We start from the raw sequence: 28,000 nt of genomic DNA on the forward strand, positions 1-28,000 counted from the left end.
AATCACATACCGGGACGAAAGCCATCCAACCAATAGCAAAGCAGAGTGGCTGTGAACGAGCCAATGACAGAGGGGGAAAAAAACAAACATTGACGAGCCAATGGCAAAAGGCGGAAGCTGTGAGGTAACTGTCTGAGGAAGCGGGCGGCGGCATCGCAGGGTCTGACGTGTCTGTGGCCGTGCACGGTGCTAGCTAGAGGCATGGCCGGGGCTCCCGCCGTGCTAAGTCCTTATGTGGACATTGGTAATGGGTAATAATGGGACAGGTGGTGGCTGCTGCTAGTCCCACACTGGCTGTCTGAGCTCACAACCTCACAGGCAGCCGGAGAGGTGTTTGTCCCTAGAAATCATGTCAAAATATTTAAAATATAGAAAGAATGGGTCTATTCATGTAGCAGCAAAAAGAGTAGGGAAGTGTGCTATGACAACCAATCAGCTTCTACGTATCATTTTATTGCATGTGCCTTATAAATGTTACTTGGTTGCTGATTGGTTGTCATGGGCATCTTTACTGCTTCATCAACAGGTACCATAGTGACCAATCTGCTTTTCCCAGATAGATTGAAGCTGGAGTGCGACTGTTAAGTTGGCATGCACTGAGCATAGTTGTATACTTTTGATTTTGCCTCTGCATGAGAAGCCCGTAAAGGAGATCCAAATGCTGCTTGTCGGGAGAGGAGGGGGACGGTGACAAGGCTGACATCACCAAGGCACACATTCCACATGAACGTGATTCGCATCATTTAAGTCCCTTCCCTAAAGAGCAGGGAATTCTGGAATTTGTTTCAGCGAGTACGGGGGGCTCCGAGGAGCATGCGGGAGACTTGCTGACCAATCCAAGGTGGTAGGCAGGTATGGCACTAGAGTCAACATAGACAAAATGTTGACATGGCAATGGTTGACACATGAAAAGGTCGACATGACTTTACACTTTTTCACGGTCAACCATTCATGATCCACACCCCATTACATGTACTTATTATTATAGTGTATATCTATACAAAACTGATTAGAAGTGTGTAATATATCTGAGAGTACCTGGTGTATATATACACACATCATGGGCGCTTTGTATAAAAGTGTGGTGTGGGGAGTTATTACCCTTACACAGTCAGCTGTACAGACATTTACAAGCATTACAGTGATTGTAAACACTGCCAGTACTTGCATTTATTTGTTAAAAGAATGCTCACACTTCAGAAGCAGTAAGGCATCGGTAATAAAACATTTCTATATTTCCATCTAAAGTAATACATTAGTCATCCATGCAGTTTACCTGCTGGCTATAGGCAGCTATAGGGATTGACCATAGGTATGGTTTTCATCAATGGTTAACATTGACAGCAAGTGGCCATGGATGGTTGCTAACTATGGGCCTTATTTTGGTTCATTCTTTCTGACAAAATCCTTCTTAGATGGACAAAACCATGTGCACTGCAGGGGGGGCAGATGTAACATGTGCAGAGAGAGTTACATTTGGGTGTTTTATTGTTTTTGTGCAGGGTAAATACTGGCTGCTTATTTTTAAACTGCAATATAGATATCAATTTGAAGTACACCCCCCACCCAAATCTAACTCTCTCTGCACATGTTACATCAGCCCCACCTGCAGTACACATGGTTTTGTCCATTAGAGAGTGATTGTGCCTTTCCGAGTGAATCAGAATAACCCCCATTGTCCTGGATCCCAGATAAAGGGCATATTGCCACACTACAGATAGCGCCGCTCATCCGCCGGGGCTCGCCAGACCACCCCCACTGGTGAGTAGCAGGGGAAGCGGTCATCTATTAGAATGAACTTAGGTCTACAGTCATTAGGTCGACCCCACTAGGTCGACTGGCAGGAAGGTCGACCTGACTTAAGGTCGACATGGGCCAAGGTCGACATGACTTAAGGTCGAATTTGCATAAAGGTCGACATGAGGAAGGGCGACTGGTCATAAGGTCGACATGGGTTTTTCAATGTTTTTTGAGCCGACATGTGCCGACAGGCGGTATTTCCTGCCCTACCATCCACTAGGGCGTGGTGGGAGAATAAAATAGTGTGCCGAGCGCAGCGAGGCACCGTGCCCGAAGCATTGCGAGCGTCCGATTCTCATTGCCAACTGTGTCCATGTCGACTGTGTCGACATTCGGATAAAAAAACAGTGAAAAATCCATGTCGACCTTATGACCAGTCGACCTTCCTCATGTCGACCTTTATGCAAATTCGACCTTAAGTCATGTCGACCTTGGCCCATGTCGACCTTAAGTCAGGTCGACCTTCCTGCCAGTCGACCTAGTGGGGTCGACCTATTGACTGTAGACCTAAGTTCATTCTGACAGATGTACCGCTTCCAGTAGCAGGGGGACGGGAACCCTGCCCATCTCCGCTTCAGGGAGATGTGCAGGGTTAGGGGGGAGGTGGGGGAACGCAACGGGGACCCGTTGTATGGGGACGCATGCGCACGTCCCCTTCTGACGGCTGGCGGGGACTGGTGCGTGTCGAATCCACTGCCAGCCCCTGCAAAGATGAAAGACGCTACAACTGTATATGCCGATTTTGAAAGATCTGAGTTAATCCATCCCCTGGGAGCACTCTCTACCTAATCCAAGCTGATTGTGTAAGTCTTAAAAATATTCTGATTGTCTTCAAACTGTGATTTTACAGAAGGAAGAATGTTTTCCTGCTGTATCTGGCCTATTTTAAGGAATGTTTTCCAATTGTTCAAAGGTAGAAAAGAAGATCAGACGAACAAAAGTTAGTGCCCAAACATTAACACTTGTTCTCATAAGAGGTTTTATTTTCTTAAATGCTTTGAATATTCTTGCAACCTACGGTTAGAATATAAAACCCTTCCCACATCTGTAAAAGCTAATAACGCTAATGTTTATGTTAATGCCAGTGTTCAAGCTGAGATGTTTTTCAACATTTCCTCTTCAACACAGACAGATTCCTTCTAATGTCTCTATTATCTACATGTTTTCTAAAGTTTTAATAGGCTCTGTATTAAGTATTCTTCTTTGAATCCATTCAATTATAAGTGGTATTATCTGGTAGGGGGTAATTCTGTGTCCAATAAACTCACATTATGTAAAAATGTTATTCCACCAGTTCAGATTTTGTGAAAATTTGGTATGTGAAGATTATATGTGTAGCATAAGAAAATTACAAAATTTTATTGATATATTTCATGCTGTTTCCAAATTATGGCTATGTAAAGTTTTGAAATATTGGTCAAAAACGCACAACCAGAATATTTTCAAATCACCATAGCAGGTCTCCTAAGTAAATTTAGATTTCAGTTTGAACACTCCCCAACCCAAATCTAACTCTCTCTGCGCATTTTATATATGCCCCACCTGCAGTGCACATGTTTTTGAAAAAAAGGTGCTTTGCGATCAAGTCTGAATTAGGTCCAAGCTACATTCACACCTGATGCAGCTGAGCTCACTTTGGGGTTTATTCTAGTTCATTCTTTCTGACAATCCTTCTTAGATGGACAAAACCATGTGCACTGCAGGGGGGCAGATGTAACATGTGCAGAGAGAATTAGATTTGGGTGAGTTATTTTGTTTCTGTGCAGGGAAAATACTGACTGCATGATTTTACACTGCAATATAGATCTCACTTTGAAGAAAAACCCCACCCAAATCTAATTCTCTCTGCACAAGTTACATCTGCCCCACCCGCAGTGCACATGGTTTTGTCCATCTAAGAAGGATTTTGTCAGAAAGAATGAACTAGAATAGCCCCCTGTGTGAACTGCTTTGTAAGCGTCTCCTCCGCAAAAAAAATTGTTGTTTTTTTTTTTTACCACATTCCGATCAGGTAGTTTAGCCTATAATGCAGCTTGGGGACATACTGTACTATACAGTAGCATATAATTACAGCAGAAATTAAAGCATGAGTTAATAAATTATACGATCCTCGTGATTTTAAAGCAATCTTCAGCCCTCTATCCATGTGAAAGGCAGGCAGTACTGTACTGTATGTTCACATTTCTAGTTAATATGTGTGATCTGTAGTCATCTGCCCTGTAGCTCAGCGCTCATCTGTAAAGCATATTATCACTGCGTGTCTGCTGCCACACCTATATATTGCATTTAACATACAGTTTAGTAGTTCTCGCACTATATATTACTGTACTGTCTTTCATTGGAGACCTTACAAATGCGCTTTGGTGATGTTCAAAAGCCACTTCTGGTGGATGAACATAAGCATTACACTCATGACAACTCCATACACCACCCTAAACCACATTGCACAACTCTTCAACATGCCTGATGCATCGATCTAATCACCAAAGGTAGAATAGATGAGCGTGCCTACATCTGTAGGTAGCATGTCTGTGCAAGCTCTTGATACGTTTTGACACTGAACCCAATCAGTGCCCCCTCCCATCGCAGTCTGTGTCAGTATTGAGTACATATAAGTGCATTATAGTTCTGTTTTGGAAGATGTTTTCAGTTGATTATACTGTCATTTGTTATTACATTTTAGTATTATATTAACACAGTATTTTCAAAAAAGCTAAACATTCTGTTTTAATCTTTTTATTTAAGGTGAAAGAGTTAATAGCATGTTGTAAGTACTGTAATTTAACTAATAAAACTATCAAATGTATTGTTACATATTACTACTACATGTAATGCACCTGGCATTTTTTAATAAACTACCTTGCTTTAAAATTATGTTTGACTATGAACTAATTATCCTCCCACTTTTACATTTTGACAAACATTATATATATATATATATATATATATATATATATATATATATATATATATATATATATATATATATATATATATATATATATATATATATATATATATATATATATATATACAGGTTGAGTATCCCGTATCCAAAATGCTCGGGACCAGGAGAATTTTGGATAATGGATTATTCCGTATTTCAGAATATTTTAATATTTCAATGATGTATTTTGAAGTATCTTGCATTTATGTTGTATAAACTCATCAAACACATGAAATGCACACAAATATATTTTATTTGTTCAAAAAACAAGGTTTCAAGAACATGAAAAAAGTTTGTGTACTTCAGATATTGAATTTGAATGCCAAGCAATCATGTTCTTGTACATATATAGTGCCAGTTACATATAATGTCCTCAGTAATGCTGTTACAAATGTCCCCAGTGAGTTTTTAACAAAAAAAAATATTTTTTTTTCACTTTCTGGAATGTATGGTTTTCGGAATAATTCGGATAAGGGATATTCGGATACGGGATACTCAACCTGTGTGTGTGTGTGTGTGTGTGTGTGTGTGTGTATATATATATATATATATATATATATCTAAAATATAGAAGCAGAAGAGGAGCGCTCCATGGTGCGTGTAAAAGATTTTAATGGATATACCACACAATTCTAAAAACAGGTAAAGGCAGGTGCCTTTATATATACAGTACCATTTTTCTGGAAAAGGTTCAGGAACTCCTGGTCTGCGGGTGGATCAATTAAATAAAAAAAAAAAAAACGTATATAATAGAGAGAGGGAGGGAGAGATAGATGTATACTATATATTGTATTTAGAAACAAAGGCACTCACAGGTGACTTTAAAATAAAACTTATCTTATAAAAAGTAAATTTTCAGTTCCTGATGATGTCATATTTAATGAGAGGTTCAGGAACTGAGTTCCTGCTGGTTCCCCCTGAAAAATAGCACTGTGTATATATATATATATATATATATATATATATATATATTTTTTTTTTTTTTTTGTTTACACAAACGAGATATTTGTGATCAAAAATTTTCACTTGTATTTGGAAAAAGTTTTTCCTCACGAAGCCTATTGTGTTCTATATCATGACAGAGGGCATAAAAAACACAATAAAATGACCCCCCTCCCACCTCTCTAGATATATACTATATATACTCTCCATATAGCAAATTTAAGCAAATCTGAGCTGTATTTTCATTTTTGTCTATCCAATCCCTATTTAATTGTAGGATACATATTTTAACAGGTCTTAGGAAGATTTACATATCTATTACACCTGAATTTTTTTGTTTAATACCTGGAGAAGAGATAAACTGGAGATAAGGTAAAAGGAGATAAAGCACCAGCCAATCAAATCCCAACTGTAATTTTTAAACAAAGTTCATTGGCTGGTGCTTCACTTTATTACATCTGACCCTTTTGTGAGAACACAAAGTGGCACCGGTATTTACTGGACTCCTTCAGAACTCTTTATTGGATGATAATTAAGGGTGAATATTTCTCTTGCAATATTAGTGCACATTATATTTATCCACGTAACGTGTTGTTTGATTGTACATGCCTTAAAGGGGAGTGATTTATTATACATGTATTTTATATCCTTTTATCTGTGGATGAACATTTTTGGTACCTGTGTAGTTTCACGGCGGCAGCTTACGCTACGTTTGAAGCTACGCTAATAGCATAGCCCAACGGCTGCCTTACTTGTGTAGTTTCACGGCGGCAGCCTAAGCTACGTTATCAGCGTAGCTCAATGGCTGTCTTTCTTGTGTAGTTTCACGGCGGCAGCCTAAGCTACGTTATCAATGTAGGCTGCCGCCGTGAAACTACACAAGAAACTACCATATTGTTGCCTGGAACTGCATCTCTGTCCCCAGCGTCCCTGGCAAGCCTAGTCAGTGCCTTTCTCACACCGCCGGTGCCAGCATGATCCCCTCTCTTTGGCGGAGAGGGGATCATGCTGGCACCGGCAGAGAGGTACTCCATCTGTTTGATGCTCCAGCAATGAGACGCTCCTGCGTCTGAGTAGTTTTTTAAATCATAATGACAACTATCATTGATGTTAAAGGGGGCAATACACAGTGTTAAGAACTGGGGTATGTAAACTTTTGATCAGGGTCATTTGGGTAGTTTCTGTTGTCATTATGATTTAAAAAGAGAAAACACAGTTGTTTGACAATAAATGGGTTCACCCAACCACTAACCATGAGTGAAAGAAAAGTTTGTGAGATATCATTCATTTCTCTTTCGTCCATCCTGGCGACACAGCTAACCTTGGGATGTAGTAGGGTCCGCAGTAGCAAAGGCACCTATGCTGACTTCTTTTGGAAGCAGGCTCCTCTCTTCTGCATCCCAGAATGCTTCAGTTAGTTTTAGGTGCCCACTGGAGTGGGTGCTTTGCTGACTAGGCTGCTGACTGCAGCCGTTTATCTGATGGAATAGTATAGCTAGGTATTTATTTTTTTATTAATGCACTAGTTAGACAGGCTTTTACCAGTGTGTTACGTCTTAGCAGAAGTTCCCACACACTGAGGTTTATTCTGGTTCGGGCGGCTGGGCCATAAGCGTACGTTCCGGGTTTTTTTTTTATCTGCGCATGCGTACCTTCCGCAATGCGCAGGCGCGACGACTCCACAACGCTCACGGACGGTTCTTTCCGGGCGAAAAAAACTGTCCGCAAGAGTACGGTCATTGTGGGCGGCATAGGGGCATGTTGAGGGGAGCGGCCGAAATAATGAGGAAAACTGGGCGTAAACATGGGCGTACACGGGGTTGTGCACAAAAAATGTACGCTGCTACAACCGCTCGATCGGCGAAAGCAACGTGCATTTCGGACACAAAACAGGCGGCCGCCACCTCCAGACCACTGGCGTAACTATAAGGCCGCAGCCCCCGCGGTGGCGGGGAGGCGCCGGGGGTCTGCGGGCGCTATTTTTTCTCCGCCAGCGCCCCACTGCTTGTGGGTGCAGCGGGGAGCTGGCAGGGGGGTCCGTGCGGCGCGGAGGTACCTGTATTCAGGGAGAGCCTGGAGGTCCCTGCGCCGCTGAGTATGATGTTGCCGCCGCCGGGGTCCCTGCAGTGAAGTGGAAATAACGTGCTATCTCCGCCGGAGATAGCGCGTTATTTCCACTTCACTGCAGGGACCCCGGAAACATCATACTCAGCGCCGCAGGCGCAGGGACCTTCAGGCTCTCCCTGAATACAGGTACCTCCGCGCCGCACGGACCCCCCTGCCAGCTCCCCAGGGGGGTCTTTTAACAGGGGGGGGGGGGCACAGCGAAATTATCGGGGGGGGGGCGGCGAAATTGTCCCGGCGGGGGGGAGCAAAAGTTTTCGTTACGCTACTGCTCCAGACCACCCCTACAGATACCGGACTCCTGGGTCTGCTAATTAACGCTGATTACTACTCAAACACATACACCTGAATGTAATAAGCAATGCTGCAGCCTATTAAGTCCAAACCATTATTTCACTACCTGCAAGCCACACACAGCACTCAAACACATTGGAAGCATATCTTCCTACACTTCTCTACATGTAAAGGTTGGTTTCATTTTAGTTAAGATTCTTTTTAAGACCTGCTTATATATGCCAAGGTAGTTATTTGGTAACCATTTACACACATTCAGTAAGTGTTTTCATATACTTTAAACAGCAGCACACTCAATCTACACAAGTCGACATGTGTCAACGTTTACACTCGAATACAAACAATTTTTTTTTCATTTTGATAAAAATACATAAAACAATAATTGAATAACAATTAGAATAAATCATTTAATTGTCTTAATCATAGTTGAAAGGCTAGATTATGAGGGCCATATATGTGAAGGGTATGCCAGCGTGCACGGACGTACGCTAACTCTCACGATCGGTGACATACACTGAGTTTTCCATTGAAAACAGGCGAGACCCGTCCGTACAAGGTGGCGAACGCTCAGAAACGGAAGAGTCCCGTCCGTAAACGGTGGCTTACGCTCTGTTGTACGCCAGTTGTCGGTGTATAAGCGGTGATCCGTCCGTGTACGGTGGCGTACGCTCTGTTGTACGCCACTCCCCTTTGTCAGTGTTTGTGGCCGTCCGTATGCGGATGTTTTGTGGGTGGACTTTCGCTCAATGTCTGCGTACGGTAAACGTACGCTGATACGGAACGTACGTACATTTGGCCGCCGCAACCAGAATAAGGCCCACTGAGAGCTCAGCAGAGGCTGACAGAAGCACGTCCTGTCAGCTCTCTGTCTGCAGAGGGAAGCTCTTGGCACAGCGCTTAAACCTCTTTTAAAATAGGTTTTTCCTGGGCTCTGAGGGGTCCTGAACCGGCTCCCTGTGTAGAGGGAGATCATGGGGGATGGGCTCCCCGCGATGGCGGCCACCATCTTGCAGGGCTTACAGACTGAAATCCCCTAGGGAAAGTGAAGTCTGTAACAGTAGTCCAGCGGTGATGGACACTTCCAAGTGGTCCCAGAAAGAAGGGGAGGCACTGGAAGGAGATAACACCAGTGGGAGCGGCTGAAGGGGGTAAGGTGCCGAAAGGACTGCCACGTGTGGTCCAGCAGCCAATCAGAAGCAGCACTGCAAGCGCTTATTGACTAGCGGTCCAGCCGGAGACTTGAGAATTAAAAATAGCGGCGGACAGGCTCAGCCGGGCATAGCGAGCAAGCGGGCTGCAGTCCCCCCTGACAACAAGCTATTTAGTCCCCCTTGGTAATGAGCTATTTCAGTCTCCCTTGGCAACAAGCTATTTCAGTCCCACTTGGCAACAAGTAATTTCAGTCCTCCTTGGCAACAAGCTATTTCAGTCCCCCTTGTCAATGAGTAATTTCAGTCCCCCTTGGCAACGAGTCATTTCAGTCCCCCTTGGCAACGAGTAATTTCAGTCCCCCTTGGCAACAAGCAATTTCAGTCCCCCTTGGCATCGAGCATGAAGCCCCTTGGCATCGAGCATGAAGCCCCTGGCATTGAGCATGAAGTCATTGAAGGTTTGTTATATAGTATGTAATGGGCATCATGTGTGGCCCTATGTGTAATTGGCATTTCGGCATGTGGCTTTATGTGTAATGGGTATTACAAAGTTCGCTAAAATGTGCATTGGGCATTACGCTGTGTGGTTTAATGTTAGACCTCGCACCCTTTTTGCAGCACAACATATAATGTTAGTCCGCCCCCCCTTTTTGCCACACAAGAGCCTCGTCTACTACAGAATGGGGGGGGGGGGGTGCGAAACATGCCCTTGCTCTGGGAACCGTTGCACCTAGCTACACCACTTCAGGTGGCCATACACAGGTCTGATTTGGCCTATTTTCATCCGATTCCGTAGACCGGGACGATGTATCAGATGAAAACTGGCCAAGTTGAGGTGTTTGCTATCAGTTCAGATCTGATGCCAACTTAAGGGCCATAGATACATCTGAAATTGCTGGTTCGTTTTATATGCGCACCACTGAATAGGCATTCTCTCTGCACCCGAGCAAACTAATTCTTAGTGCCGTTACCGTTTTGATGTACTGATTAATATGAATGATCTAATCAAACTAATTGATACTTCCTGTTTGGTGGGGTAAATAGAGCCACCAGCCACACAATGCAAATCACCTTTGACAAAGCTGCCACGCAAGGCATGGAATCGCGTCAGGTGCTACATCGCTTTGCCTAAGGACTGATGCTTGAACCAGCCTGGGACATATACATATCTTGGGAGGAGACCCTATTTGATGAGGTAGACATTCTCTGCTCAGAGGGACTGCTATGTATCTACAAAAATCTGATTGCTGAATATCCAACAGGAAGAAGCGATTTGGACTCCATTACATCAAGGGGTACTGACTTCCTCTTACCTTGTGGCAACCAGTCCGGTAACTATAAAACCTCCGGAGACAACCCTTCACCTCCGCACACACAGTTAACATTATATGGCATTACCATCTGCCCCCAGGCATAATAGGAACAAGTGACTGATATAAAGGGGGAAATTTACTAAAGGAAATTTGTAAAAAATAGGTGTAAAAATAGGTGTATTTGTATCCAGAAATACACTTATTTTTGACATTTACTATCCGGAAAATACGGCAATTCGTAGTTGTATTGATGTGCTATCAATACGAATACGAATTGCCGTATTTTCCGGATAGTAAATGTCAAAAATAAGTGTATTTCTGGATACAAATACACCTATTTTTTACAAATTTCCTTTAGTAAATTTCCCCCAAAATGTCTATCCTTTTAGGCTTATCAACCTATATTGTATGTATCAATATTGTTATGCTTTTATTATTATTAAAAATTGTTATTATTAAAAATTGTGTATTCCACATCTGCATAGTACAATTGCTGATGTACCTATGTGCGCTGTATAAGAAACTGTTAATAAATAAAATAAATAATTGTACCCATTTACCTGGTGACCTCAATGCTGTTCTTAATAGCCCACAAACAGTAAGTGCAGAGATATGTATGTGTGCAGCTGCAGGCGAATTACCCGTAACCTTGATTTAGACCCTCACTCTAGAGCTTGTTTTGGTACTCTTTACCTAGCACGGCGCCCACGATTTTGATCGTGGGCATCGCAGGTAAAAAAATCGCGGGCATTTAATGCACTAAAAATCGATGCCCGCGATTTCCCATAGGGAACAATGTTAAATGTCTCAATTGACCCGATTTTCCTGTTCAATGCCTCAATTGACCCGATTTTTCCATAGGAAACAATGTTAAATGGCCCACAGAGGCCAAATAGCCACCCTGAAGTGTGAAATGGCCCCCACAATTGTTAACGCCACTCCACGATCAACGTCAACCCGAAGCGTGGCGAGCGGTGACGGTACGCGTCCTATGACCTTTTCATACCCCCACTATCCACGTCGGCGTGGAGTTGAGAATAGAATAGTGTTGCGAGCGCAGCGAGCCACCGAGCCCGAAGCGTGGCGAGCGCAGCGTGCCCCGCGAGGGGACGCGGATACCTTCACAGGTAAACGCGTCCCTTCGCAGGCTTCACAGGTATCCGCGTTCCCTCGCGGGGCTCACTGCGCTCGCCACACTATTCTATTCTCAACTCCACGCCGACGTGGATAGTGGGGGTATGAAAAGGTCGTAGGACGCGTACCGCCGCCACTCGCGGGCTCGCTGCGCTCGCCACGCTTCGGGTTCACGTTGATCGTGGGGTGGCGTTAACAATTGTGGGGGCCATTTCACACTTCAGGGTGCCTATTTGGCCTCTGTGGGCCATTTAACATTGTTTCCTATGCAAAAAATCGGGTCAATTGAGGCATTGAACAGGAAAATCGGGTCAATTGAGACATTTAACATTGTTCCCTATGGGAAATCGCGTCGTTCGCGTCGCACCCGATTTTTTAGTGCATTCAATGCCCGCGATGGGCGCCGTGATAAGTAAAGAGTACCCTTGTTTTTAATTGTAATAGTTATCTAAGAACTGTATTTGTCCTTTTTCTTTATAGCTACATTACTGTCTCATGATGTAATTAATGAAAATGGCTGATCTGCTAAGATGTAACGTCTGCTTTCAGCAGCCCAGCAGAGAAACCCCTCGATTTGCCATAACAAACTGTGGTCATTTGCTGTGCGAAGTCTGCCTGCAGAAAGGTACAGGAGTTTGTCCGCTTTAGTCTGAAACTTCTCCATAGGTTACGTAATGTAATGTTTTAAGGATTTTTGCTCAACTGTTTACATTAATGATGCAGTTTTGAGTGTTGCCATTCTCTTCTAATTTCACTACATTACGGGGTGTATTCAATGGGCCGTATTCAATGCGGCCAGCAAGGGGGTTAAATGGCCGTTTAACCCCTGTGCCGACCGCTCACCCTATTCTATGCTCCGGGGGAACCCTTGCTGTCAGATGACAGCAAGGATTCCCCCATACAGCGAGGCTCGCGGCTAATGCAGGGAGCCCACAGCATTTGTAGGGAGCCCGCAGCATTTACCGCGAGCCTCGCTGTTTTAGCGTCCGCACCCGCCATTTACCCATCGCTACAAAAACCTAGCGAGGTGGAAAAGGCGTGTGCTGGGGGTCAGTTGAATACTGACTGTGCGAGCTGTGACAGCTTGCAAAAGTTATTGAATACTGCCCAATGACTTTTGAATACGGCCATAAGAGATGACAATAACAATGGATTTTACATTTGCATGGCTGTATTACAATCCTTTATGTATTAGTGTAATTAGCAGTTTCTTTTGATGACTGTGTGCAAGCTAAATCTAATAGCCTTTGATTTGCTGGACGTGCTAGTGTGCCCGTTTTTAAAACAGTAATCATTGACAATGAAAAACCAACCTGATTCTGCCTTGTAAATGATTGCAGCTTTAAAAAATGGGCAGAGTCACAGAAAGTTCTGCCTCCATGGCTACTCAGAGGATATTACATTTAGCCCTTCATCTTGTCTCACACCGCACACCATGCACCCATATTTTAGTACGTACCCTTCCATGATCCGACGTCGATGACAGCTGTGCTGCCGAAAATTACCGCCATTACATTCTCCCAGAGATCTGCACATCTGAGAGTCTGAGTCCTTTAGAGCTCATACTCAACAGTTCTGCGCTGCTGCGGTCAGAGAGGACAGGGGGACCAGGAGGGGGAGGCTTCACATGGGCCTCCTCCTCTCTTAAAACGCCCCTGTGTTGAAGTGCTGTATGTGAAAAGTAAGTTCTAGTGCTATCTTTGATGTTTACATTAGTGTCTGTTTTCTCTTTATAGGACAAAAAGAAGAGTGTGGTGTGTGCAGATCACAGTGCCGCACAATATTTCTTACCAATGAGGTATAAGTATAAGAAAATTGTGTTTTTTAACTATATGCTACAGGTTGAGTATCCCATATCCGTATACCCAAAAACCGAAATATTCCAAAAAACGTGTTTTTTCAGAATATTTTTTTATTTTTTGGTTCCCCCCGCCCCTTTTTTCATACTTACCATGTCCTCCCGCATCCACGGCGGGCTTCAGGATCCTCTTCAGTGACATATCTGGCCCCAGGGGTGCATTGCGCAAGTTCGTGGGCACGCCTGTGACATCACCGGCACACCTGCAAACTCACACAGTTCACCCATGGGACCACTGAAGAAAATCCTGAAGGCCACCGTGGATGCCGGGGGACCATCAGGGCACCACCAGGGGACCAGGTTGGAATGTTAAAAAAACTACTCCAAAATCCCAGGAAAAATCCCTTATCCAAAATGCTCGTGGTCCCAAGCATTTCAGGATACTCAACCTGTATAACCATTGCTTTTTTCTGTATAAAAGTGAATAGTTATCACCTAAATTTATAAGCTGATACATGATTTATAGTATCTTGTATAAGAGAGAGAAAAGGGTGCCAGTGGCACAGGACTATTGTATTTAAGATATTTGACCCCCACTTATCGATTATTTGTCAAACTCTATTTTCATATCATGAAGGGGTTGTGCTACCATTGCACAATAAAAGATACAACAAGCATTAAAGCGAAAAAGTATTGTCCTTGATTGTGGTGCACCTCATTATAATTAAAATGTAACTTTTATTGGCTATTAAAGGAAAAAACTGCGAAAATATTAAAAAACACACAACATATAGGGAAATCAGACCATACAAGTGATGTTAAAATAAGGTGGCAGGCATGCAACACATTGTATGTTACTTTATTTTTTAATAAAAGTTCTGTGAGTTTGTCAGTGTTTTAATTCTTTTTCACATGTATATTTAACTGTCATACGTATAGTGTGTGGTGCTTATACTGTGTTCACCCATGTCTTCTGAGTATTTTATAATTTGTATCAATACTCTGGTAAATTAATGTTTGGGGAACAGAGTTTTACTTATCCTTATCTCAGTGGTTTCACCGGAATTGTGCTTTGGAAAACAGTACTTAAATGGTTAATGATTAGAGTAATGAAACCACCGCTGTTTAAGCAGTCCTTATACTATATATGTGTGTGTGTGTGTGTGTATATATATATATATATATATATGTATATAGTGTTCATTCTAGCACCCGCCAGCTTTGAAAACCCATGCAGTTCCTCTTCCCTGCCAGGGGTGTTGCTGTCTGCTGTAGTACTTCTAGCACAGTGTGGTCTGTATATCAGCACTGATATGCAATCCATATCTGTGCTAGAAACACTACAGCAGACAGCGGCACCCCAGGCAGGGAACAGGAACTGCATGGGTTTTCAAAGTTGGCGGGTGCTAGAATGAGCACTATGTATATATAAATGTGTATATATATGTGTGTGTGTGTATGTGTATATATATATGTGTGTGTGTGTGTGTATGTATATATGTGTGTGTATATATGTATATATATATATATATATATGTAACAGAAGAAAAAGAGGAGCGCACAGGTGAGCGAAATTTGAAACAGCGTTTACTGAAAAAAGTGCAGGCTCACATACATAATAGAAAACAGCAGTCAGCATATGCGGAAGTCACCGTCAGTACACCGTCGGATAGCACGGACACTAGACACTAGAGGACATCCAGACGACCGGCAAGATGGACACAGCGGCGGCGGCGGCGTTCTCCACACACGGACTCAAGACGGACAGGTAGCACAAGATCAGGATCTGATACGTCGGGTGACCACGCCCCAACGCGTTTCGTCACTGATAACGGTACTTATGAGTTATCCGGGCGCCCGATTTCTAAATCGGGTCGGATCGGGCACATCGCATGCGACCATCGGATGCGATGCGATGACCCGATTTTTCCATAGGAATCAATGTTAAAATGGACAGAGTCCATTTTAACATGGAATTCAATGGGAAAAAGGGGTCCTCTTCATACCCCTACTATCCAAGTGGGCATGGAGTTGGATATAAACCTGTGGCGAGCGTAGCGAGCCACCGAGCCCGAAGCGTGGCGAGCGTAGCGAGCCCCGCGAGGGGACACAGAATACCGTCCCCTCGCGGGGCTCGCTTCGCTCGCCACGCTTCGGGCTCGGTGGCTCGCTACGCTCGCCACAGGTTTATATCCAACTCCATGCCCACTTGGATAGTAGGGGTATGAAGAGGACCCCTTTTTCCCATTGAATTCCATGTTAAAATGGACTCTGTCCATTTTAACATTGATTCCTATGGAAAAATCGGGTCATCGCATCCGATGGTCGCATGCGATGCGATATCGTATCGCATCGCATCTGATTGTATGCCTTAACTTAAGGCATACAATCAAAAAATCGGGCGCCCAGATAACTCATAAGTACCCTGATGACTTCGTCAGGAGGCGTGTCTGAGGTGAGTATGGTCTGGGTTTTTATCTACGCCGGCTCAATCAATAAAAAGTAAACAGCTGATGCTAATTACACATAATATACATGGAATAAAGGAGAGACATAATGGAAGTACATAAAATTAACAGTATCCAAACTGGCAGCAAAAACAAATATACGCCCCTGTAGGAATTACATACAATTCATAGGACAATTACAATATTTAATAATGTTAAATATACAATATAAGAAAAAAATATATAAATACAAAAATACAAAGATATGAAGACAATTAAAATACCTATAGTTGATATTAAAAAGAGTATATATATATATATACACAGATAAATGCATATAATATATCAATATAAAATACAGAGATTCATATTAAAAATGACTGGATGTTTACTGTTGAGGGAAATGAGAGGCATGCTATGATGGAGACAAATAAATATATATGTGTGTATATATATATATATATATATATATATATATATATATGTATGTGTATATATATATATATGTGTGTGTATATGTATGTATGTATGTATATATATATATATATATATATATATATATATATATATACAACGTTGTGGGAGACGCACACCAATCTCAGGTATAGGTGGGTGCCAGGTCAATTTAATTTGTATAGTCCTATATCACAGGCCATTCAACCAGTGATATGACCAGCACACCATAGACAATGCAAAATGCAGCTTGTAAATTTAAGCACATTTATTGTGGAACACATGGGCCATAAGCAACAATACTTATCCACGGGCAGCAATCATAAAGCAGCACATTCAGAACCGTGGAGTCATGTTTCTACCCTCTTTAGGGTAGAAACATGACTCCACGGTTCTGAATGTGCTGCTTTATGATTGCTGCCCGTGGATAAGTATTGTTGCTTATGGCCCATGTGTTCCACAATAAATGTGCTTAAATTTACAAGCTGCATTTTGCATTGTCTATGGTGTGCTGGTCATATCACTGGTTGAATGGCCTGTGATATAGGACTAATATATATATATATATATATATATATATATATATATAAGAAAGGCAAGGGGTACCCAACACCGCGCCCTATTAGCCCAAAGCTGCACCTCTGAAGGATCCCTGTTAGCTGAGACCCGGGACGGACAGAAATACAAAGAAGATCAGGGTGCGCTAAGGTAAATTACACAACTTTCTCATTAAAACATAAATATTTAATAAAAAGCCTCTGATAAGGCTTAGAATAAATCAAATCAAAAAGAGTTACACAGCCATTTCATAGAATAATTTAACAATCCACAGTATGGAACAGGCCCAACGCGTTTCGTCACCCACGTGACTTCATCAGGGGCGCTTTGGATGTTGATTGAAATAAGGTGCGATAGCACTGCAAATGATAAACATAAATTCAACATAATGCATAAAACAGCAGAAAATAGAAATACGTATTTTTTATATGCATTCTGCTGTTTTATGCATTATGTTGAATTTATGTTTATCATTTGCAGTGCTATCGCACCTTATTTCAATCAACATCCAAAGCGCCCCTGATGAAGTCACGTGGGTGACGAAACGCGTTGGGCCTGTTCCATACTGTGGATTGTTAAATTATTCTATGAAATGGCTGTGTAACTCTTTTTGATTTGATTTATTCTAAGCCTTATCAGAGGCTTTTTATTAAATATTTATGTTTTAATGAGAAAGTTGTGTAATTTACCTTAGCGCACCCTGATCTTCTTTGTATATATATATATATATATATATATATATATATATATATATATATATATATACACACGACCAGGATCCTGGAGATCAGGAATAACACGTCACTGCAGCATAAGTTAAAGCGGATGTAGATCCAAATTTATTGCATAGCATATATGCAATAAATTTGGATCTGCATCCACTTTAACTTATGCTGCAGTGACGTGTTATTCATGATCTCCAGGATCCTGGTCGTGTATCTTATTACTACAAAGGCACGCAGCTCTTGTTGAAGTGCCGGTCTAATAGCTGGATATATATATATATATATATATATATATATATGTTGTCAGTAAAGCTGGCTGCTGGCGGCTGGTTAAGTTTGTAAGGTTAGAGCTCCTATTGCGGGCCCGCAACTAGGAGAAATACAATTGCCAAAGTCCGATTCAGGCTGCCTATCAGTCACTCCTGCTGGGGTGTAAAGTGCAAAGTGCTGGGCAGTACAGAATGGGAAACCAAAGGAGAGGCACCGCATGGAGTGGTTCCAGCTGCCCTTACAAAGGCTGTGGAGTCACCGTGCTGACAAAGACAATGAGCTGGTCTGCCTGCGCACCGCTAGCCAGCATGCACTTCGCAGAGTAGCCAACCAAACCGGAGATCTGACATGGTTTAAGTACCCATGTGAGTATTGGCACTCCAATCAGCAGGTATGTGGTCGGTTCCGTTCGGGGAACCACTCCCTAAGGCCGGTTTCACACACTCCGGCTCCTACCGGACGGTGAAATCCCGCACGGCCAGGGAGCCGTGCCACACACATTAGTTGTGAATGGACACTATTGTGTCCATTCACACAGGACGGCCACGGCCCGGCCGCACGGTTGCAGCCGGATCCCGCCACTGGAAGGGACGGCTGCCGGGCTGTGGCCATCCCCTCCATGATAATCTACTGTGTGCGGCACGGCTCCCTGGCCGTGCGGGATTTCACTGTCCGGCAGGAGCCGGAGTATGTGAAACTGGCCTAACACTGCGCTGATTGACAGCATGTATTCAGTATGCCAAAGTCCATGGTAAAGAATAACTTATTCAATATGGGTATGTTCCTTTGCTCCATTATTAATTTTTAATCAACAAAGTATTCCATTGGTGTCCGTGTGTAGGATCAATGTATCAATTACTGCTTTTATTCATCATTTTGATATTGCGAAATGGCAAATCAATGGTATGTATTGTATGAACCCCAATGATACCATGTATCAAAAATTACATATGGTTGTTGTTCAACTGTTAGTAGGGGGAATTGGATGAAACAAGTATATATATATATATATATATATATATATATATATATATATATATATATATATATATATATAGAATTGTAGGACAATAGGTGGGTGAAAATACATTTAGTGTTCATTCTAGCACCTGCCAGCTTTGAAAAACCATGCAGTTCCTCTTTCCTGCCTGGAGTATCGCTGTCTGCTGTAGTGCTTCTAGCACAGTGTGGTCTGTATATCAGCACACCACAGCAAACAGCGACACCCCAGGCAGGGAAGAGGAACTGCATGGGTTTTCAAACCTGGCGGGTGCTAGGATGAACACTATTACATTATTATGTGATCCTTTATATCTGTAATATAATTATTTATAATTCTATGAGATATTCAAATTATCTGAGACCTTGTTGGTTATTTATTTAGAGCTATATAGATGAATCTTAAGGAGCCCATACACGGTCCGTTGTGGACCGGCTCCGTTCTGTACTATGCGATGCGCGCTCCCGCGCATCACATAGTACGGTACAAAAAGTATGTGCTGCACATACTTTTTGTACTAGGTAAACATCGTATCGGATCGCAGTGCATGCACAATGCATGAACGGACCGTGTATGGGGGGCTTTAATGTGATCTATATGTGAATATGAATAAATATAGTGTGTAAGTAAATACAAACACACATGTTAAACATTCATGCAAAAACAACCTTGAAAGTGGAAAACAAAAACAGAAAACACACTGAAGGTTAAAGGCCCCCATTTAGGTTAAAGGCACCCAATTCTCCTCCTCACCGCCCGGCAGCTCCCCGGGAGGCTCACATACGATTAGGACTTGAGTTGCCATTTTTTACATGTGATAAATCGCATGCGATTTATCACATGTAAAAAAAAATAACAGGGAGCTGCAGGGCGGTGAGGAGCAGTGGGGGCGGGCAGCGGCGGCTCTAAAATGAGTGGCCAGCTGGGAAGGAAGGAGTGGGGAAGCAGCGCTAATCAGAGGACTCACTGTGTCCAGCACCGCAGCGGGCGGGCAGCAGCGGCTATTACATCTTCAACATAGCATGTCAAATGACTCTCCGGCTTTTGATTGGCTGAGATAGAGCACTCTCAGCCAGTCAGTGGCCGCAGAGGGAGGCCACTGATTGTCTGAGAGTGCTCTATCTCAGCCAATCATTAGCCGGGCAGTCATTTGACATGCTATTTTAAAGTTGTAATTGCCGCGGCTGCTGCCCGCCCGCTACGGCGCTTGAGTGGACACTGATCATCATTCTGGTCACTGTCGCCCGCCCCACCGATTGCCGGATCTTATGTCCCGCCGGTCCGACCCCTGGGGCCGGGTCCGATACGCATGGGACCGCGCATCGGACCCGACGCCATGTCATGGAGAAACGATTTGGTCCGATTTAACGGGCCGATTGATCGCAATCGCCCGAAATCGGACCAAATCGTCTCGATGTATGCCCACCTTAAGTCAGTAAATTTCTATTGACTTAACCTTCAGTGTGTTTTCTGTTTTTGTTTTCCACTTTCAACCCAAGCAATAAAGTTAGGACCTACAGTATACCAAATTTGGATAAGGTCCTAATTTTATTCAAAGATGCAGCTGCTGTGTGCCATGCGTCCATCTCTGAATCGTGTGTTGTTTTTCTGTATTTTTGCAGACACATCCTGATATCAAAATGCTTTTTATGGATGTTAGTGAATTGTGCAACAAGTATTCCAAGGAGTTCACACATGTAAGTTGGCATCTGAAAAAAAAAAAATATCAGTTCTCTAAACTCATGCAGTTTAATTATGTGAAGTATAAAATTCTATTTATTAAAATATTATTTTATATTTGTGCTTCTAAAGGTCCATACACACTGCCCAGTATGTATGGCCAGCATGTATGGACAGCGATGATGACTATCATCGCTGGGGGGAAAGCCGCACAGTGCTTACACACTGAGCGGCTTTCCCCCTGCCCGGTGCCGATGGAGGGGGGTGGATGGCTTTGCATAGCGCAGAGCTATGCAAAGCCGTCCTCAAAGCTACTCATCTGCTGGTAATACCAGCAACAGCGCTCACCGCTCACCACCGGGGCATACACACTGGGCGGCTTTGAGCGGAAAGCTGCCCAAACCTGCTGTTTTGAGCGACTTTCAGCTCAAAGTCGCCCAATGTTTATGGGACTTTAGTGGGGACTGCTTAGTGTGCGGCGTCTCACCAAACTACACCTGGGGGTGATTCATAGTAAGATGTAATTATGCTAACCTTCGCAAAATGACTGATGCCGGCGTTAGGCTGCAGGGGGTTCGCCCATTGGAGGGTAAGGCCTCCCCACTCACCTGGTTCCTAGCACAAAAGGGGAGGTAGGTGGCAGTCATAAGGGGGGGGGGGGTCAGAGGCACAACTGAGGAGGCACTGGTCAGGGGCAGGGGAACAGGGGGCAAAGGTAAATATGGAAGGGAAGATGATAGGTACACATTAAAAAGCTGTGTCATGGAGTGTCACGGGCGTGTCATTGAATGCGACTGTATTCCCAAATGCAGATCCAGAGCCAGAGAGGCCATTTGCATATTAGCACAACCGTGGCAAATAAATCAATGGTTTGCATGAATTAGTATCCACTTCTGAATCAGGCATTTACTCTTATCACCCAGCTTTTTTAAATCTAAAATCTGGCCCCACAGGTGGGAGGCGTGGCCTGGCTCCCTCCCGGTTTCATCACTCTGGGGGCGTACGCTGCACTCGTGGATATGCTAGTTTGCCTTCAGAGATTGTCCCTGCATTGTGTGACTTATGGTGGTTATTCTGACCTGATCGTACGGCTGTGAATTTGCAGGCAGGGCGATTATCGAACAACTGCTTGTGCATATGGTCCGTGGTACGCATGAGCAAGGCCATCCTGCAATGAAATCCTGCAGAGACAGAGAGACAGTATTTAGGGGTGGTAACAAGCCATTTTCTAGGCGTGTCAGGGAAAATGCAGACGTCTCCAGGCATTTGAAGGGAAGTCATGTGATGCTATGGGCAACATTACCTGTCAGAGAGTTAAGCCTCGTACACACCTGGCGATCCCCACCAACACCGATTTTGGAGTGCGTACACACTTGCCTGTGTGATGGCAGGGGGCATTGGGGGAGTCGCAGCCAAGCTACTGCTACAACATGGCCGTCATTAACGAGGTACACGGTACATGTTCAGACGAGGGAGGGGGACATTAATGAAGTGCGGAAGCACACAATATCGCATGTACACACTGGATGAGTTATTTATTTAAAGATATCACACAGAAGGGCCCTTATTAGCGTTATCTTTTAGTGTCTCATCTAGAGGGTATGGGGCTTAACATGTAGAACAGAACTAGAGTAAATAAATAATATATACATTTCCCAAATAAATAAATAAATGTGTTTGTGGTTAATGCATTTTAATATTAAGAACTATAAAGAAAATGCTTATTTGTAGGTTGCAGACTTTCAGGACAGTCACCGGCGCCGATCAGTAGCGCATTACAAAGGAAAGGTAAGTGATATATATATATATATATATATAGATTGTAAGCTTGCACCTCCAAGTCTGTCTGTTGTTACCCAGTTTGTCTTATCACTGTCTACTATTGTAAAGGGCAATGGAATCTGCTGCGCTATAAAAAAAATAATATATATATATATATATATATATATATATATAATGAAAATGCCTGTATCTGTAAATTAGAATAAGGCATATTGCACACAATTTATTTGTGCATCATTATGATAATTTCTATTTATAGAAGATAAATATACAGATGTCCAGATAAAACACTGGAAACAACAAGGAATATGTGGTAGAGATGTGCACCGGCCACTTTTCGGGTTTTGGGTTCTGATTACCTTGAGGTTTTGGGTTCTAATGGGTTTTGCCAAAACACCTCCTAAGTGTTTTGTGTTTGGATTTCTTGGGTTTTGGGTTCTGATTTTTTTGTTAAAAAAAGCATAAAAACTGCTAAAATCGCAGAATTATTATTTTTTTTGCTCCTACGCTATAATAACCTCAAAACCATTCATTTCCACTCATTTACAGTCTATTCTGAACAGCTCACACCTTACAATATTGTTTTTAGGGCAAAAGGTTGCACCGAGGTAGCTGGATAACTATGATAAGCCACACGAGTGTGCGGCACAAACACTAGACTGATATGGCACACTTAGCATACCCTCTAGGCTGATACTGCACACCTAGAATTACCCCTGGACTGATATGGCACAGGTAGCATCACCCCTGGACTGATACGGCACATTTAGCATCACCCCTGGACTGATATGGCACACTTTTTTTTTTTTTTTTAGTTCAATATTCTTTATTAGACATGTTTTCAAATAGCATACAAACATTTACATTCTTGTTTTCTTATATTCTTTATACCAAAATACTTTATACATAACAAACATACATCTTCTATAAAATCACTGGTGGCACCTCATGACCCTCCCTGTGTCTACAGGGGCACCCAATACGGATCCACCTACTGTGTTCCCATCTTCTTCTTCTTCCATCTTACTCCCCCCAATCATTCTCCCGCATTCATACCCCCCACCCCCCCCCCCTCCCCCCCTGTTTCTTCTCTATAGTTATATTACTGGGTTTCTTTAGTTCACTTATCTTATCCTTCATTTTGGTTTCCACCTATGTTTTTATTTCCTGTTTTACACTAATGTGTCTCATTTTGTAACCCCACCTCTGATATTTTTATATATAAGTGCCACCTTCCTTTCCTATATCTATAAATATGTATATGTTTTAACTACTATACCTTTCTATTAAGTTTTAAAGTGCTATTTGTGCCCTAACCTTTTATAACTATACATTTACTTTTATTTCTCACATCTATTTGTTTATGTTTTTTATTTATTTCTAAGTGCTTTTATGCATAAAAAACTAAAGATACAAGGTGCTGGCATAGAGAGGCCCAATGGAACCCTCCTTTCTATTCTACTCTAAAGTATGATTTCAATTCATTGTGCACGCTACCATTTGCCATTTTAACGTTCGTGTGTGTATTTTTTTTTTTTTTGTTCAACGTGTATTTATTCATAATATTTTGATTTCATCCATTTATCCCATATTCTATTGTGCTCACTTATATTATGCATTTCTCTAATTGAGGCATGTTTCTCGTGGGCTATCGTTTTGTTTACCAGGTTTATCCACTCATTCTTTCTCGGGCTTTTGTGTGACATCCAGCCTCTCGCTATTAGTACTTTTGCCAAAGCCAACATTCTTTCTGTTAGTTTATTATTACACCCCCTCCTTCCTTCTTTGATATTAATGCCTAACATGCAGGCTTTAACACCTATACATTCCCTATTGACCCCTATTTCGGCCATAATGTTCTTCACTTCTCCCCAAAATTTTTGTGTTTTTCTGCACTGCCATATCAAATGGAAGAAAGTCCCCTTCGTTTGGCTGCATTTTGGGCACTGGTCATTTTTACTTCCGTCATACTGTCTCAACCTCTCTGGCGTGATATAGGATCTATGGATTATGTAGTATTGGATTTGTTGAAATCCAATCGACCTCGTCGCTCTTGTATGCGACGACATCGCCTGACCCCACTCTTGGTCCGTCATGACCCCTATGTCTCCTTCCCACTTTTCCCTGGTCTTTTCAATCTGGGGGTTTTTTAGTTCCTTTATTAGTATTTTGTAGATCCCTGCCACATTGACCTTATTCCCCTGTTTTAATATCTTTTTTATCGGGGAGTCCTGGATATCTATTGTTTTTCCCCCTAGCACTTGTCCCAATCTGCTCCTAAGCTGTAGATACCTAAAACCATATCCTTTTGTGATATTATATTCCATTTCTAATTGATTATACGTCTTGAGTACCCCAGTATGATACACCTGGCCAATAGTTTTTATCCCTACCTTCTCCCATATTGTTTTGATCTCCTTGGTCTTATTCCTTAGTTCTAATTTCCCCCTGTCCTCTCCGACCCATATTGGGATTTCTGGATCCAGACTTTCATTCCCCAGCATCTTGTTCGTATATGTCCATATTTTCGTTGCTTGTTTAAGTATTGGATTTTTTACTCTTAAGATATTACTTGAAAGAAGTATTTGCCTCGGGTCATAATTACCATATGTCTGCGTAATCAATGTTCTTATCTGCTCTGTCGCCTCTCCTTTGATCCATGTCTGCAGGTGGCTTAATTGTGCTGCCGCGTAGTATAACCTAAAGTGGGGAAGGCCCATTCCTCCCGTCTGTTTAGTTCTCCTGAGAGTATCCAGTTTGATCCTGGCTCTCTTTTTCCCCCATATGAATGATGTGGTTACACTATCTAAACATTTAAACAATTTTACAGGTATATACCAGGGGGCTTGTAAGAATATATACAATAATTTTGGGAGTATTACCATCTTTATTAGATTTATTCTACCTGTCATCGTAAGGGGAAGCTTGCTCCATGTTTTAACCTTTTCTTGGTATAATTTAATTGTGGGGATAACATTTAATGTAATATACTCCTTAGGGGCGTTTGACACTATTATACCCAAATACCGCGTATTGTTGGTCCATTTTAGCGCTGTACTTTCTATGTTCTCTGGGCATTTCCCCACCAATGGCAAGATGCTGGACTTTCCCCAGTTTATTTTTAACCCGGAATACTCTCCATGTTCCTCCATAATTTCCAACACTACCGGTATTGCCTGCATGTAGTTGGCCAAGTATATCATCATGTCATCCGCATACATCGATACTAGTTCTTTTTTCTGACCCATTTGTTCCAACCCCCTTATTTCCTGATTATCTCTTAGTCTACATGCTAGGGGCTCCATTGCCAGATTAAAAAGTACTGGGGAAAGCGGGCACCCTTGTCTGGTTCCTCTAGTCAGAACAAAGGGTTCTGTAGTGTACCCGTTCACCTGGACTCTTGCCATTGGCGATTGGTACAGTAATTTTATCCACTTTATTATTTGTGGGCCAAATCCAACTTTCTCCAATACTACCCAAAGGTAGTCCCATTCGACGCAGTCATAGGCCTTTGCCGCGTCCAGGGTAACCACCGCTGCTTCACCTCCATATTCCCTTTCCACCTGGGTATTGATAAAAAAAGTCTGATATTTATGGCTGTACTTTGCCCCTTCCTAAACCCGGTTTGATCGGGGTGGATAATTTTATTCACCACTCCCTCAATTCTGTTTGCTATTACCTTTGCTAAGATTTTTGCATCCAAATTAATTAAGGATATGGGTCTATAGGATTCAGGGTTCATGGGATTCTTCCCCTCTTTTGGTATCACCACAATGACTGCTTCATTCATTGATATTGGTAGTTTCCCCTCACCCCTACAGACATTAAATACCTCTGTCAGACTTCCGGCCCCGCCCCCTGATGTGAGCGGCAGCACACAGCAGAGCTCCGCTGCCACCCCGGCTCCCTAAAACCCACAGAGCCAGCCAGAAGTTACACAAGCTGCCCCAACTGACCTGCCAGCCTGCGCAGCCCCCGCGCTGGTGCATGGACAAGTTTCTGTCCCCCCAGATGCCGTCCAAAGCCGCGAAGGAGAAGGCAGAAAAGAAAGCTGCAAAATCCAAGATGGCCGCCGCATCGGAGTACACGCAGGAGGAACAGCATCAGGTATTACTACCTTCTCACACGCAGCACTCCCTGCTAGACACTGACTCCCCTGCCCTTTATGATACAGTAGTAAAAGCTATCCAGGCCACCATGGGCCCCCTGATGGACGCACAAGCTGAGAAGCTATCTCTAGCTGTGCAGGACATTAAACAGCAGCTGCAGCAAATTACACAGGCTCAGTCTGCTACAGAAGGCAGAGTTGGGGAACTTTTCCAGGATGTGGCTGAGCTCAAGACAGATACATCTAACCTCCAATCTACAGTTTACCAGCTCCAAAACAAGCTGGACAGCCTGGAAAATAGGTCTAGGAGAAATAACCTACGAATTATAGGTCTAGCTGAATCTCTTAAAGGGCCAGACCTATTTCACTTTCTCCTGAATACCTTACCGGAACTGTTGCACGTACAGGACGAATGCAGGGGCATGGTGATTGAAAGAGCCCACAGGCTGGGCCCTCTACCCAAAAGCCCAGACAGCAGACCCAGAGTAACCATATTCAGATGCCTAAACTTCTTACATAAGGAGGCACTGTGGGCAGCTGCTAGAAAGCAGAGAAGTCTATCCTGGCAGGGATCCAAGTTTTTTATCTCACAAGACTTCTCGGCGGAAGTAACGAGGGCGCGTAAAGAATTCTCCCCTGTTTGCACCAGGCTGTTTAAGGCTAGTGTTAAATTTACACTAATCTACCCCGCAAGACTGCGCATATTTGAGGAGAATGGCTTCAGGGACTTCATGACAGCCGCAGACGCAGTGGGATACCTGGATGAAAAAGAGGGCACCCCACTTTCGGCGCCTGTAGATGCATGTAGGTTGTCCCCTACATAAAATCGCCACTATGCGGTTCATCGATGCTCCATCTATACCCGAAGTGACATATAGATTTGTGACGGTATTTGTCTGTGACGGCTGTTGCGGGAGATGAACACGGAAGTTCAAGTATATGTGCCGTAGCCCTGCTTAACACATGAGGCCTGATGGAATATGTTGACCAATATAAAATAAGCCACGGAAGATGCCTAACACCCTGAGTGTGTATGGACCCAACCTGCAGAAATGAGCTATGTTGGTTTTTACATAGAAAATTGATAGAGAGGTCCTCACATCAGGCTCTAAGACCTTTTAAATGTAGCAGGATGTAATCCATAATCATGCGTTTTGGTGAATGTACGCAGCTTGTCACCTGTATTTAGCAGATTCGAGAATATGCCACAGGAACGCCTTTTGGGCTCAGCAAAGTTTAGATATTTTAGTATCTGGTTGTGTTTTGTTATAAACATATATTGTTTCATGGTTAATACATAAGTTAGGTGAGCCGGGGTCGGCTAGGACCGACCCGGGAAGTAGAGTTGATATGACCTGGTTTACCGACCAGCTTCCTGATTTCTGGAAGTCAAGATTCTACACTGTAAGTGTTTTTGTGCACTGGTGGCACAAAACTTGTACTATTTTTGTTCTTTTGTGTTTCCCCCTGTTTG

General features: G+C 43.0%; 1 protein-coding gene across 4 annotated transcripts in view; it reads left to right on the forward strand.

The window, feature by feature from the left end:
- Positions 1 to 18: 18 nt before the first annotated feature.
- The window catches only part of RNF212 (ring finger protein 212), a 59,557-nt gene continuing 31,575 nt past the window's right edge, over positions 19 to 28,000 (forward strand). For 2 of the 4 annotated variants that reach the window (XM_083184268.1, XM_083184271.1), the window contains exons 1-5: positions 144 to 852; positions 12,186 to 12,330; positions 13,442 to 13,503; positions 20,579 to 20,653; positions 22,368 to 22,424. In XM_083184268.1, the coding sequence (XP_083040394.1) occupies positions 12,213 to 12,330; positions 13,442 to 13,503; positions 20,579 to 20,653; positions 22,368 to 22,424 (312 nt within the window). In that variant the 5' untranslated portion in view covers positions 144 to 852; positions 12,186 to 12,212. The other 2 variants (XM_083184269.1, XM_083184270.1) reach the window with 2 other exon arrangements.

This window comes from Crinia signifera, chromosome 4 (assembly GCF_055691185.1).
Source record: "Crinia signifera chromosome 4, ASM5569118v1, whole genome shotgun sequence".
In the NCBI taxonomy this organism is placed as follows: Eukaryota; Metazoa; Chordata; class Amphibia; order Anura; family Myobatrachidae; genus Crinia; species Crinia signifera.